General features: G+C 39.4%; 1 protein-coding gene across 2 annotated transcripts in view; it reads right to left on the reverse strand.

The window, feature by feature from the left end:
* The window catches only part of KIFAP3 (kinesin-associated protein 3), a 239440-nt gene that overhangs the window by 135212 nt on the left and 88231 nt on the right, over positions 1-15997 (reverse strand). For both annotated transcript variants that reach the window (XM_006872636.1, XM_006872635.1), the window contains one exon: positions 1387-1549. In XM_006872636.1, coding sequence (XP_006872698.1) covers positions 1387-1549 — 163 coding nt within the window. The remainder of the gene's footprint in view (positions 1-1386; positions 1550-15997) is intronic.

Below are 15997 nucleotides of genomic sequence, written 5' to 3' on the forward strand. Positions count from 1 at the left end.
AATATTTGAATACATGGAGAAGATTAAAAACACACACACACACACAAAGAAAACAAAAAAAAGGAAAAACTGAAGAATAAAACTACAAAACTAAAACCAAGGAAAAAAGTCTTAAAACATGAGTAAGAATTTTCTTAGGTTAAGAGAGTCAATGACTTTACAGGTAGAGGTAAAAGCAGGCAGAGAGGCACCTGGGCATAAAAGAGCCTATGTAAGGAATTTCAAGGCTTTAGTATGGTTATTCAGAAAAAAAAAACTGCTACGGAGTGAATTCCAAATCATGGTGACTTCACAGATGTCAGAGCAGAACTGACTGATTTTTTGGAAGTAGATCAGGGGCTTTTCTTCCAAGGCACCTCTGGGTAGATTAGAACTGCTAACCTTTTGGTTAAAAGTAGAATGCTCTAAACATTTACACTAACTCAGAATGGCCATAGTCAAAAGTAAATATTGGGAAATGGCAGGAGTCTATAAAACACAGACACTGGGCAAATAGATCACCAAGGACTTACAATGCTCTGCTAAGGAGAAAGATGAGGCCTTCTGCTCCCGTAAAGATTTACAGCCTCAGAAACCCTTTACAGGGTCACTATGAGTTGGAACCGACTCCACGGCACATAACAACAACAACGAGATTAACATTATATAAGAGCACTGAAGGGTTAACTTTTAAATTCTTCCTAGTTATGGAAATCTTGTCAATACCTAAAATAAAACTTTAATTTATTTTAAGATGTATCCTCCAACACAATATTTTGCCTTACTATACAAGATTGCTTTAAAAACAAAAAAACTTAGCAATGATAAAAAGGCTCCACAAATTCATGTATATATACATAGTATTTGAAAGTATGGCAGACTATGAGAACATAAATATCATCTTTTTTTTTCTTTTTAAATAATGAAAAGATAATACTTTTTCCTTCTTGTTTCTTTGGTAGTACTCACATTTCTCCCTTTGGTTCAATATGGATAAATGAAATTCAAGTGTGATAAGTTTCTATTCCATTTTTTTCATGTTGTTGTTGTTAAGTGCTGTCAAGTCGGTTCTGACTCATAGTGACACTGTATAGGGTTTCCAAGGAGTGCCTGGTGAGCTTGAACTACCTACCTCCTGGTTCAAACTGACCTTGCAGTCCAGTTTATTAACCCACAGCACCACACCAGGACTCCATTTTACTTCATAGCACCATGGAAATCCTGGTATAAATAATTTTTCATGAATTCATTCTGTTTATTTTTATCATTCAGTTCCCACAGTCTCCACCAAAGAACATGTGTAGAACTTGGTTGCTGTGAGGTCTATCAGGAATTTCAACAAAGCTCAATTTTCTACTAATGAAGGACAGACCAAGTAATGTTATCATGGATTTTGAAAAAGCATACCTAGAAGTGCAGTGAGTTTGGGAAGCAGTCCAACTTGCACCATCTTATTCCTCAGTCCTGTGTCAAAGGACAGGTTCAGTAAAAGCCGGAGGGTGACAGTCAGCAAGTCTTCATGTTCACAAGGAATCATTTTAACCAGTTTTTCAACAATATCCATTTCTACCTATATAAAATGACACAAATGCAATGAGGTTCGGCAGTAAAACAAGACAAAAAGATCACAAGTAATTATTTAAAATTTTTTTATCATGTATATTTATTTCATAAGCAATTATGTCCTAATTGCTGTAAGTTAATACACTGGACTGCAAAGTTGGGTTGAAACACAAGGTAAGTAGTTTAAATTCACCAGCTGCTCTTTGGAAATCCTATACAGGGTCACTATTGGTCGGAAATGACTTGACAGTACTTAACAACAAATATATATATATCCCCATTTTAATCAATAAACTTCCATGAAATAAAAATTTGCAGGAGAAAATATATATTTCCACATATTATACCCTCAATCCCCTTCTTTCTTCATTAAATGGATTCAACTAGAAGACAATATACATTTAATCTTTGAAAATACTGTTACTGAATACCACTTACTAATTACCAGGTCCGACGCTAAATTAATAAGATCTGGACTTGGTCTTCAAGTATTTCATGGTCTACAAAGAAAATAGATAAGTCCAACAAAAAAATTAAAATACGAAGGGGCTTCAAAAAGTTCATGGAAAAATGGAATTACAGGATAATGGAACTTTCTCACCAACTTTTTCTTTTTTTTTTTCTCACCAACTTTTTGAAGTCCCATCATAGAATGTGATTTTAAAAAAAAAAAAAGAGAAATGTGTACAGTGTTCTGGAAGCAACACAGAGGGAACTACTAACTTACCTAAAACACAGTAGAGATTTCAAATTAGGTACAAAGTTTTAAAAGCTGAGTAACAATCTGTGCTCTGGATAAAAAAGGAAGAAGAAAAATCAGGTAGAGAGGTGCTAAGGCATAAAAGAGCCTCTTCAGAGAAATGTATCAGTACAGAGAACATGCTGGGGAGTGGCAGGAGTCCATATACACAGACTCTGGATAAATTTAAAGTGCTTTTATTGCTCTGCTAATAAGCCTAAGAAATCAAATTACATTTTGCATTGGGAAAATCTATTAAAAGACTTTAAAGTATTAAAGAACAAAAGTCAGTTTGAGAACTAGGGTGCACCTGACCCAAGCTATGGTATTTTCAAGCCCATAACCCTGTTGCAGTTCGACAATGAATAAGGAAGACCAAAGAAAAACTAATGTCTGTGAATTATGGTTGTTGTTAAATGCCATTGAGACGGTTCTAATAGTGACCCTGTATAGGGTTTTTGAGGAGTGGTCAGTGCGTTTGAAACACCAATCTCGAAGTTCAAACTGACCTTGTAGTCCAGTGCATTAATATACCATGGACTATCAGAAGAATGAATAAACGTCTTGGTATAAATACAGCCAGAATGTTTCTGAGAAACAAGATTAGTGAGACTTTGTCTCACATACTTTGGACATGTTATCAGGAGGAACTGTCGTTGGAGAACATCATGTTTGGTAAAGTAGAGGGAGAGTCAGCGAAAAAGAGGAAGAACCTCAAAAAGATGGCTGCAACAATGGGCTCAAACATTGGAAAGACTGTGAGGGTGGTGCAGGACTAGGCTGTGTTTCAATTCCATATATGGTCACCAGGAGTCAGAGCCAACTTGATGGCACTTAACACCACCAGGCATAGCGCGGTTGGATAAACACTGAATTAACCGCTAAGTTGGTGGTTCAGACCCACCATCAGCTCTTCTTCAGAAACACTCCGTAGGATCGCTATGAGTCAGAACTGACTCCACGACACTTACAATAACAACAACAATATAGCAAGCATGTATAGGGTTTCCGATGAGTGACTAATGGATCTGAACCACTAACCTTGCAGTTGTAACTAACCTTGTGGTCCAATGCTTATCTTACATGAGTTGAAACCAACTCAATGGCACTTGACAACAACATAGGCAGTAAAGTACCCTGAATGATTTTAAGTTCAGATCTGAGGTGGTTAGCCTAATACATACCCACATACACACAAAGGAAATCAATTCATAAATGATTAAGTGGCACTGTATCAATAGATCAAGGAGATAGAACTGATAGACTGGAACAAGGAGAAACCAAAGGAAGGTATTAGGAGTATACTACATTAGACAGTGAGTTGTGGTTCACATCTGAATCAAAGAAAGAATAAAGAAGTTGAAGGGAAGAGAATAATTTGAGTGTGTTCAGGAAATACGGTTAAAAGCATTTGCATGAGAAATAAAGATGGAAACACTAAGAATGATTCTCATGATTTTGGCTTGGGCAATGTGTTGGGGATCCCCAAGATTACCCTGTTGTTGTTGTTGTTGTTGTTAGGTGCCATCGAGTCGGTGCAGACTCATAGCGACCTTATGCACAACAGAATGAAAACACTGCCCAACCCTAGGCCACCTCACTATTGCTGCCATGCTTGAGTCCATCGCTGCTGCCACTTGGCCAATCCATCTCGCTGGGGGTCTTCCTCTTTTTCTCTGACCCTCCACCTTACCAAACATGATATCCTTCTCCATAGACTGGTCCCTCCTGACAATATGTCTGAAGTATGAGAGACAAAGTTTGGCCATCTTGGCCTCTGAGGAGCACTCTGGCTGCACTTCTTCCAACACAGATCTGTTGGTTCTTTTGGCAGCCCATGGCACTTTCAATATTCTCTTCCAACACAATAACTCAAAAGCATCAATTTTTCTTTGGTCTTCCTTATTTACTGTCCAACTTTCACATGCATATGAGGTTATTGTATGCATATGAGGGTATTGTATTGGGTCAGGTGCACCTTAGTCCTCAAACTGACATCTTTGCTTTTCAACACTTTAAATAGGTCTTGTGCAGCAGATTTGCCTACTGCAATACGTCCTTTGATCTCTTGACTGCTGCTTCCCTGAGTGTTGATAGTTGACCCAAGAAGAATGAAGTCCTTGATAACTTCAATCTTTTCTCTGTTGATAAGAATGTTGTTTATTGGTCCAGTGGCAAGGATTTTTGTTTTCGTTACATTGAGATGCAATCTATACCGAAGGCTGTGCTCTCTGATCTTCATCAGTAAATATTTCAAGTCCTCTTCACTTTCAGCAAGTAAGGTTGTTAATGAGTCTTCCTCCAATCCTGATGCCACGTTTTTCTTCATAGAACCCAGCTTCTCGGATTATTTGATCAGCATACAGGTTGAATAATTATGGTGAAAAAATATAACCCTGTTGTACACCTTTCTTAATATTAAACCATCCAGTGTTCCCATGTTCTGCTGGAACAACTGCCTCTTGGTCCAGGTACAGATTCCTCATGAGCACAATTAAGTGTTCTGGAATACTCATACTTTGCAATATTGTTCATAGCTTGTCATGATCCACACAATCGAAAGCCTTTGCATAGTCAATAAAGCACAGGTAGACATCTTTGTGATGTTCTCTGCTTTCATCCAAGATCCATCGGACATCAGCAATGATATCCCTCGTTCCACGGCCTCTTCTGAATCTGGCTTGAACCTCTGGAAGTTCTCTGTCAATGTATGCTTGCAGCCGTTTCGGTATTACCTTTAGTAAAACAGATTACCCTAGGCTTGGTGAATTGCTAGGAAGATTCAAAGAATTCATCATATGTACTTTTATGGTCATGATTTATTCCAGTGAAAGGGTAAGTGACAAAGGGGTGAAGTTCAGAGGAAACCATGTACAAGCTTCCAGGAGACCCCTCTGTAGTCACATAAGACAGGCTTAATTTCTCCAGATCAAATTGTGACAACAACACATGTGAAATACTGCCTATAAAGGAATTTCAATAGATAACAAATATCCAAAATTTTATTGTTGTTGTTAAGTGCCATCGAGTTGGTTCCGACTCATAGCAACCATATATAGATAGGGTTTACGAGGAGTGACTGGTGGATTTGAACCACTGACCTTGCAGTTGTAACTGCCCTTTGGTCCAATGCTTACCCTTCATTGGGGTTAATTATGTACACATTCCCTGACTAGCACATAAAAAAATTCCAGACTCCTGGAGGAAAGTAGGTGTTAAGCATACATAATACAGTTTGAATAGTTTAGGCATAGTAAACTACCCCTGTCAGCTAAGGAATGGTGGGAATACTTCTTTAAAATACAACTTCTCATACACCTGACCATGATGAACCTCATAAAAACGCCCTCCTAAGGAGTTCTGCTGTGGTGCTGTAGGATAAGCACTGGACTGCAAGGTTGGTTTGAACCACAAGTTCGGCGGTTCAAACTCATAGCCACTCCTTTGTTGTTGTTGTTAAGTGCTGTAGAGTCCATTCCAACCCATAGCTACCTTGTATAGGGTTTCCAAGGAGCAGCTGGTGAGCTTGAACCGCCTACATTGCAGTTCAAATGGTTTTGCAGTCTGACGCATTAAGCTACAGCTCCTTATCAGGACTCCAACAGCCACTTCTTGGAAATCCTACATAGGGTCACTATGAGTCAGAAGCAATTCGACAGCATGTAGCAAAAATAACAACAACATATGCATAATTTTCTACAGTCAATAAGGAGGATGTAAGCACCATTAACCAAGACCTGTATATGTAAATGTAAATCTAAAACAAAGCAGGGCAAAAACTAATAAGCTTAATTTTTACTACGTTTGAGAAAATATTTAGCAGGTATTTAGAAATCTTATTTAAAAACCCAGAAGAGAAATTGGGCTCCAAGTAATAATAGTTGAAATTCTAGAAAAGGAGACAACAAACTATGGCAAGTGGATCTAATCTTGTCCACCATCTGTTTAAATATTACCTATTAGCTAAGAATGGTTTTGGGTTTTATATTTTTAAATGATTAAAAATACATCAAAAGAATAATATTTCATGACGTGTGAAAATGAAATGAAATTCATATTTCAGTTTTCACAAATCAAGTTTCACTGAAACACAGTCATGCTCATTCATTTATATACCATGTCCTGTTTTTATGCTACATTTATGTACTGTTGAGTAGCTGCAGTGACAGTATGACCTGCAAGGCCTAAAATATGAATTTTCTGGTCCTTCACAGGAAAAGTTTTCCAATTTCCCTTTTGTTGCTGTTGCTGTTAAGGTCAGTTGAATTGGTTCCAACTCTGAGCAATCCTGTTTAGAGTTTCTGATGAACGGCTGGTGGGTCTGAACCACTGACTTTGCAGTTCAAACTATCCTTGTGGTTTAGTTAAGATTTTGTTTTAGAATGAAAAGATTACAGAGAAGAGAACTTATTTAGTAATGTGAGGCCTGTATTCATATTTTTAAAGGTTGCTGTTGTAAGTGCTGTTGAGTGTGTTTTAACTCATAGTGACCTGTATAGGATTTACAAGGAGTGGCTGATGGATTTTATCCACTGACCTTGCAAGTTAGCAGTCCGGTGCTTATCCTACAGTGCCACACTAGGACTCCTTTTCAAAGGTTTGTTGCTGTTAAGTGCTGTTGAATGGTTCCGACCAACTCATAGCGACCCTGTAGGGTTTCTCGTGAAGCGGCTGGTGAGTTTGGAGCTGACTTTGGGGTTCAAACCAACCTTGAAGTCTAGCGCATTAACCCATAGCACCACACCAGGACTCCTTTTACAGGTAGCAGCCAAAAATTTTTGGTGTAAAGACATCTCTCTCAAGCTAGATCCAATCTCTCTCCTGAGTTTCTATGTAATTTTCAACTTATTTTGTCACTTACCACCCTTTATTCTGGATTATACTAGAGTGGCTATGAATCAGCTTGCGAACCTCAAGGTCAGCAGTTTGAAACGACCAGCTGTTTTGCAGGAGAAAGATGAGGCTTTCTGCTCCCGTAAAGATTTACAACCTCGGAAATCCTGTACAGGGTCGCTATGAGTTGGAACCGACTCCACAGCACACAATAACATGCTCCATATGAAAAACACTGGACTGAGAACCACAAGGTCCACAGTTCAAGAACGCCAGCTGCTTCATGGGAGAAAGATGAGGTTTTCTGCCCCATCAAAGATTTAAAGCCTTAGAAACTATATACAAGGTCACTATGAGTCAGAAACAACTTGACGGGACTTAACAACAACAACAAATGTACCAGTAGCATGCTCTACAACGAACCTTGGTAGCCCAGTGGTTAAAGTGCTTGTCTGCTAATAGAAAGGATGGTGGTTTTAACCCATTAAGCACTCTTCGGGAGAAAGATGTAGCAGTCAGTCTGCTTCTGTAAAGACTTCAGCCTATCAAGGCAAGAATAGTCAGTTCACCAGGGAAAACCCCCTTTTAGGATGGAAAATTAAAGGGAACTCACAACCATCTGGGTCTACTTGTGAATGGAATTGGGGGAAATGCAGCAGTGAAGACACAGGCTGAGTCTGGACATGTTCCATTGACACCCGCTGACCCTGAGATAAGAGAAAGAGGAAGGGCTGGCTGGTCTGAAGTTTAGGGAATTGTATGAACTTCTGAGCCCACAGATACTGACCTAGCTGCCATGGACTAGGGCTGAGAGTGAAAGGACCTGCTTGTCTGAAGAGCAGGTAGGTGTTATGTGAACTTCTAAACTTGCAGTTTGTACCCATTTGACCTAGCTTGGATGGCTAGGACTGAGCTGACCAAAACTTGACCAGATGAAGATAAAGATGCTTGATATAGTGAGCAAGTGTAAGCTGCCACAGTGTGATGAACTGGACTTTCACATATTGATAGAGTTGCTTAAAATTCAAACCAGAATGGAAGATTTTTCATAGCAAGGAACATGTCTGCCTCCTCTATGTACTTACTAGGTTGATAGGGATGGGTAATTTAGACATTAGCCATCAAAAATGGGGGTGGAGAGTGAAGCGTCCAGCTGATAAGAAGACAGGGCACATGTATAAGTACACCCATACTTGCAGATAATACCTACCTGACCTGGCTTCAATGGCTGATCAGAGCTCAACCAGAAGAAGAAAGAAGAGGAAAAAAAGAATAATCTGATATACTTTGATGAACTTGACCTACACCTATGGAAGCAGTAGCTCAAAAGAGGGAACAAATCTTCACAGTGAGGATCACTCCCACCCCCTCCACACAAGGAGAGGAAAGGGATGGGCAACTTGGACACTGGCTACCCGGAATGGGCGGGTTACAGAGGCAAGAAGTGACTGGCTTACAAGCTTTCAAGTGGGAACCTAGATCCAGAGGGTGTGGGGCAAGGAGAATCTCCACTGAGTAGTATCCAATCTGTCTAGGTGGGGCCGAGGAAAGGAGATGCGAATAGGTCTCTTGCGATACAATGGTGAATAACTATTATCAGGACTGATTGTAAGGGCTGGAAATGTAAAAGTAGACGTTTTGTAGCAAAGGGAGGAGAGGGATTAACTTTGCAGTCTAGGGGTAGAGGTCTCTGGGGCCATCAAAGGAGAAGAGCGGAGAACGGAACCCTACCCAGAGAAGCAGTGATGTCAGAGATGGAGGCAGAGACGACAACGTGGAGAGATGGAGCAACTGGGGACTTTGGACCCAGAGAGGTAGAGAGACTGTGCTGATGACCGGGGAGGCAGGCTTGTGGGGTATACCCTGTGGCTGGTGAATGATGCATGGAGGGGATTGTAACCATGGCAAGGAAACGATATACAATGGGATCAATGTGAAGCTAATGTTCTTCCATGTAAACTATCACATAACTCAAAATAAAGCATCCTATATGCTTCAATTAAAAAAAAAAAAAAAATGAGGGTGGGGGCTTTTACAGCATGAAGTGGCTGGCTTACAAACTTTGATGGGTGTGCTTAGTTTTAGAATGAGAGGGGTAAGGTAGAATTCCCACTAAGTAGTTTCCCTCTTTTCCAGATGGGTCTGGTGAAAGGGGGTGAAAGATGATGTTGATAGGGTTTTATGATTCAATTTTAACTGTTAGCAGGATTAACTGTGATTGTCAAAACTGGTATTGTAGAAGTGCAACTAAACGTGGGGAATAGTTTATCCTTCATATCAGGAACAGACGATCTCAGGATCATTAAGAAGGGAGAGTATGAGTGGAGCATGAGATCCTTGCCTAGAAAAGAGGTGACAGCAGTGGCAGCAGGATGGTGGCATAGGCGGTGACATGGAGAGAAAGAGCAACCGTGGACTCTAGGCCCATTGCAGGACTTTGAATTTACTTGATATGGCTTTTCTATCCAATGTCTTCAACGCCACCAAGTGATTGAGTGGGACCATGCAAATAAGGACAATAGGACTGAGGCTGGGATTCGTTAGTTTTGTTATCCAACTAGGTTTAAAAGGAGCCAGCTCAGAAGCAAGGAATGGAAGATTCCAGGACCATCAAAAAGGAAGAGCATGTGTGGAGTGTGAGATCCCTATCTAGAAAAGAGGCAACAGCAGAGGTGGCCACAGACGTGGTGGCATGGAAAACAGAGCAGTTGTGGGCTTTAGGCCCATGGACTGGGGCAGAGGCCAAGGATCACATGGCTAAGAAGCCAAAGACAAGAGTGAGGCATGTCTGCAGAAAGGCAGAGAAGAGTCATTCCTGACTAGAGAACTGCTGCGCCCTGAGTTGCTTCTTTGATCCAGAATTGTACCCCATTCATTTCCCTAGTAAAACCCATAATCATGAATAAAACAAAACATCTCTCATCTTTCAGTGAGAAAACAATTAAAGGTAAAGAAATTCTATATGGTGGTTATGTGCCATGGAGTCAGTTCTGACTATAGGGACTCTGGATAGGGTTTCTGAGGCTACGAATCTTTGTGGGAGCTCAAAGTCTTATCTTTCTCCCATGGAACAACTGGTAGATTCGAACTGCTGACCTTGAGGTTAGCAGCTCAGCTTGTAATCCTTGAAATTAGCAGCTCAGCTCGTAATCCACTGCACAATCAGAGCTCCAAAAACCTACAGCACCTGGTATTACCAGGTGATCTCCCATCCAAGTACTAACCAGGACAGACCCTGCTTAGCTTCCTAGATCAGAGGAGATAAGGCATATTCAAGGTGGTGTGGCCTTATATATAACTATATATTTTATTTTTTATTTATCATTACTGAACCACTAAACCAATGCCATGGAGTTGACTCTGACTCATGGTGAACGTACAGAACAAAACAGAAATGCGCCATAGGCTGAAATCTTTGTGGAAGCTGACTGCCACCCCATTCTCTCACAGAACCCTCAAACATACAGTAAGCAGCCAAGTATTACCCCACCCATGCTACTTATCACTATCAAAGAATTCATAAAAAAGATTCTCTGTATTTTTAAAAAATTAAGATATATAAAGAATTAGAGAGCATGGTAGTTCTGTAAGATAAACACTGGGCTGAAAACTATAAAGTCTGTGATTTAAGCCCACCACCCATTCTGCAAGAGAAATAAGGAGGCTTTCTGATCCCACTAAGATTTAAATCCTCAGAAACCCTATAGAGGGTCACTATGAGTTGGAAGTGACTCAACAGCTGTTAACAGCAGCAGCAGCAGCAATAAAACATTTATTTACATTATCCTTTTCATAGCTTTATTGCAAATTTTCACTGACCTCATAAAAGTCACATTAATAATAGAGCCCTCATTATACTTCAATCTTGTTATTTCTATGCAAAAGTAATGTACTAAAATTTTTTTTATGTCAAATTGATAAGGCAATGCCTGATTATTCCTTCAAGGAGCTCTGGCAGCATAGCGGGTTATGTGTTGGGCTGCTAACTGCAAGGTCACCAGTTCAAATTTACTAGCTGTTCCATGGAAGAAACATGAGGCTTTCTGCTCCCATAAAGATTTAGAGCCTCAGAAATCCTACATTGTGTTGCTATGAGTCAGAACCAATTCAACTGCACAAAATCACCACCAATTATTCCCTCACACGTCTATCTCTAGTCCACATTTTATATTTCATTCAGTTATAGGGCTCTGCATTAAAAAGTACACAGCTATCTCCAAAGATACTCTAATTCCTCCTCCTGCTCCCCCCCCCCCATTTTAGCCTTCCAAGCAGGCTGAGTCTATCACTCACTTGTTAATTTTTTAGAACAATTACCACAGAGGCAAACCCACATTTGTTACATTTATAAAAAAAATAACATAATTCAATCATTAGCCCCATTAATGAGTGCAGGCAACTTCTTTTCCAGCTTCCATTCATTCATTTAACAAATATTCTTGACTAAGCAGTGTATATAGATTAATGAACAACAAAGAAATGGTTTATGGGGATTATGTTCTAGAGGGTGTTAAATACATTAAAGAAGCAATTATAAAGTTAATTACAATTGTATACCAATTGTCACAAAGTATTTCTACTAGGGTTCCAGTTCATACATGTACTGTAAGGACTTATTTCAAACACAACCTCTTCAAACATGTCTTTGTGTAGTCCAGTTCTCTCAGTAACACACATGTCTTAGTCTAATTTGTTATTGTTGTTTAGTGCTGTCGAGTTGGTTCTGACTCATATTGACCCAGCATATTGCTATTGTTAAGTGCCATCAAGTTAGTTCTGACCCATACTGACCCTGTATAGGGTGCCTTAAAAAAAAAAGGTCCAATCAAAACAGTGGCTTCCATAGGGATCTGTTGAGCCAGTTAAATTCAGTGCATAAAACTCTGCTCAAAAGGTTATGATAACTGCTTTAGGCGATTCCAAAAGGAGCAATATTGGTAGATTTTCTTCAAGGCCACAGAACAATAACAGGGGCTTATTATGAAGAAGTTTTAAGAAAACCAAAAAGTGCATCAGTGAGAAAAAGGCCAGGAAAGTTGTGCCAAGGAATTTTTTCTATCATGAGAATGTACTTGCTCACCCTTCGAAGGTAGCAAGGGCTATCCTACAAGAATTTCCCTGGGATATCTTACCTTATCCACCCTACTACATCCTTGACCTTGCCATTTTAGCTCCCTTTTGTTTCCCCCATTCAAAGAATATTTTAAAAAAACACAATCTGAATTCCTCAAGGATGCCAAAATTGCGGTTTTGACATCATGTAAATCAAACAGTGCAGAATTCTTTGAGGAAGGGTCAGAGATGATTAGATCATCTTTGGAAATGTATAGCCCTATATGGAGGAGTCTTGATGTGGTGCTGTGGGTTAATGCGCTGGACTGAAAGGGTGGTTTGAACTGCAAGGTGGGTGTTTCAAGTTCACCAGTCACTCCTTGGAAACCCTATACAGGGTCGCTATAAGTCGGAATTAACTCCATGGTACTTAACAACAATATGGATGTTATGTAGAGAAATAATAGCATCCCGTTTTTATATTTTTGTTTAGTAAAGGTGTCTATGACTTTGTAGCAATACTTTTTGATTTATCCTCATATTAGTAGAGTAAAAAGAACGGAGTACAGTGAGAACATATAAAGAGGTGGGCCTGATACACAGTGTGAGGAATTGTTAAGGAAGGCTTCTCCTAGGAAAGATATAATCTTACTCCAATTCTGATGCCATATTCTTTTTCAGACAAACCAGCTTCTTGGATTATTTGCATAGCATACAACTGAATAGTTATGGTGAAAGGATACAACCTCGAAACACTCCTTTCCTGATTTTAAACCACTCAGTATGCCCTCGTTCTGTCTGAATGACTACCTCCTGGCCTATGCACAAGTTCCTCACGAGAACAATGAAGTGTTCTGGAATACTCATTCTTTGCAATGTTGTCCATAGTTGTTCTGATCTATACAGTTAAATTCCTTTGCATAGTCAATGAAGTACAAGTAAACATCTTTTTGGTATTCTCTGCTTTTAGCCAAGATCCATCTGACATCAACAATGATATCTCTTGTTCCATGTCTTCTTCTGAATCCAGTTAGAGGCATTACTGATTTTACAAAGTAGAACTTTAACCTCTCTTTTTGGAGGTGAAAAGCTAAAAGGGATGTGGCTCTTGCTCTAATCACATGAAAAATCCAGATAATTTGTAAAGTTGTACCTTTTTTGCTGAACCTTCAAAGAGCTGAGGCATCATGGTAATCAACTAGCCCTGACATCTAAAGAAAACAGGAAATCCCAAGGAAACAAAGGTCATGACACCAAAGGTCATGACACCAGCTTACCTGAAAACAACACTGGAGGAAGACGAAATGGTCAATAGAAACAAGTAAGATGAACATAGCTAAATAAAAACTTGAACAAATTACTAAAGTCTGAGCTAACCTGAGGCTATACAACCCTAGAACTGCAGTGCTAATGGAGTCTGTATCCACTCAACGGTTCTTATCCATGACTTTTACCAGAAGTTCATGAGAAAGACTGGGGACACAGCAGGAAATGAAAGAAAACTCTCAGTGGTGTGGATCTGAGGGAAGGGCATAGCTGCCACCTGGCAAAAAGCACAAAACCTAATGCAGATCCTTTCATCCTATGTTCCCCACAAAACAAAAAACTTAAGCAACTTGAGAAAGATCACTGAATTCTGTCATACCTACCCTAAAGCACAAGTGAACAGCCACTGCAGCTGAAAAGAGAACAAAAAAGTCTCTGCTACTGATGGGGGGGGGAAGGGGGGCGCGGTGGCTAGGTAAGACAAACACTGGACTGCAAACCACAAGTTTGATGGTTCAAGCACAAAAACTACTCCATGGGAGAAAGACGAGGCTTTCTGTTCCTGCATATATTTATACATTTATACAATTGGAAACCCTATACAGGGTGGCTATATGTTGGAACTGACTTGATGGCATTTAACAACTACAAATGAGGTAGGGTGGGCATAGTGGCTTATGAAACCCTATTCCCGAGACTCAGCAACACAGGGCTAGCTTAAGTCTAAGACTGAACCAAACAACTGAGAATTTGCACCCCTTCACCTCAACCAAACTAGCAAAAGCCATCTAACAAATGTTGTTGAGTGCTGCTGAATTGATTCCACCTCATAGCAATCCTATAGTACACAGTTTCAAGGTTGACATCTTTACAGTAGCAGATCGCCAGGTCTTTTCTCCTGGGGAGCAGGGTGAGGTAAGCACTGTGCCACTACAGACCCTAAGTAACAAACACCACCAGTATATTACTGGGGGAAGGTTAAGAATAAGGACAGATATCCTTTCTAGGATACAAGCATACCAGGAAAAGACTAAAGTTGAGTACAGAACATGAACATTGAGAGCCCCCCCCGCCCCCGCAACTTGCAACCCCATTTACAGGTAACACTAGATAAATTTGAAGCTTATGATCTACAAAGGTAACCAAATCCAGCTAAATTTCTAAGGAAAATTATTTAATCCCTTGCATTAATGGCTTAACAAATAATAACTCTAAACATTTCTATACATAAATAGTATTTATCTTGTTCTCTACTGATCTACATGATACACAGCTTTCAACAAAAAATTATGAGACCCATGAAAGTAAGAAAAATAACCCACTGCTTAGCGATAAAACAATCAACAGAATCAGACGAAGTTAAGACTCATATGTTGGAAATGTCACAGGAATATAAAATAACTCTGATTAATATTAATTACAGGGAATATAAAATAACTATGATTAATATTACTATAATCTGTTACGATTCACACAGTTGAAATGACTTTGCATGAAACACAGGCAAATATCTTTCTAGTACTTTCTGCTTTCAGTCAAGATCCATATGACAAATGATGAACAATACTTCTGCTTTCAATCAAACTCCATCTGACAAATTATGGATAACATTGTGAGGAATAGGAACTCCAGAATGCTTAATTGTCCTCATGGGGAATCTGTACAAAGACCAAGAAGCACTTATTCAAACAGAACAAGGGAATACTGTGTGGTTTAAAAACAAGAAAGGTGGCTATCAGGGTTATATCCTTTTACCATACTTAATCAAATTGTATGCTGAGCAAATAATCCACGAAAATGGAGTGACATTTATAAAAGATTGGAAGGGAGAAACTGGCAACCTAGAATCCTGTACTAAGTGAAAATATATTTTAAAAATCACATATGAAACCAAAATTAGTTCTTTGAAAATAACTATAAAATTGATAAACCACTAACTAAAATAACCTAGGAAAAAAGAGAAGAAACAAATGATCAAACTCAGAAATGAAAGATGGAAAAATAACATCAGGCCTTCAGACATTATAAAGACGGAAAAATATTATCTTCAATAACTTAGATGAAATGAATAAATTCCTTGAGACACACAACTACAAAACTATTGGTCAATAAACAGATAACCCAAATATGAGGGGTCTTCAAAAAAATTGTGGAAAAATTCCGTATCTTTTCATTCCATGTGTTAGTGAACTTTTTGAAGCTCCCTCATAAGGAGCTCTGGTAGCGTAGTGGTTACGAATCGGGCTGCGAATCTTAAGGTCAGCAGTTCGAAACTACCAGGCGCTCCGCGGGAGAAAGATGAGGCTTTCTACTCCTGTAAGGATTTACACCCTCGGAAACCCTGTACAGGGTCGCTATGGGTCGGAACCAACTCGACGGCACTTAACAACAACAACAACATAGTCCTATATCTACTGAAGAAATTCATAACGAGAAACTCCAGGTCCAGATAGCTTTTAACTGGTGAATTATACCAGCATTTAAAATAAAAATAACACAAGCATTACCCTAATATCAAAATTAGATCAAGATGTGACAAGAAAACGATAGGCCAATAATCCCTCA

Source organism: Chrysochloris asiatica, unplaced genomic scaffold (assembly GCF_000296735.1).
Source record: "Chrysochloris asiatica unplaced genomic scaffold, ChrAsi1.0 scaffold00207, whole genome shotgun sequence".
NCBI lineage: Eukaryota > Metazoa > Chordata > Mammalia > Afrosoricida > Chrysochloridae > Chrysochloris > Chrysochloris asiatica.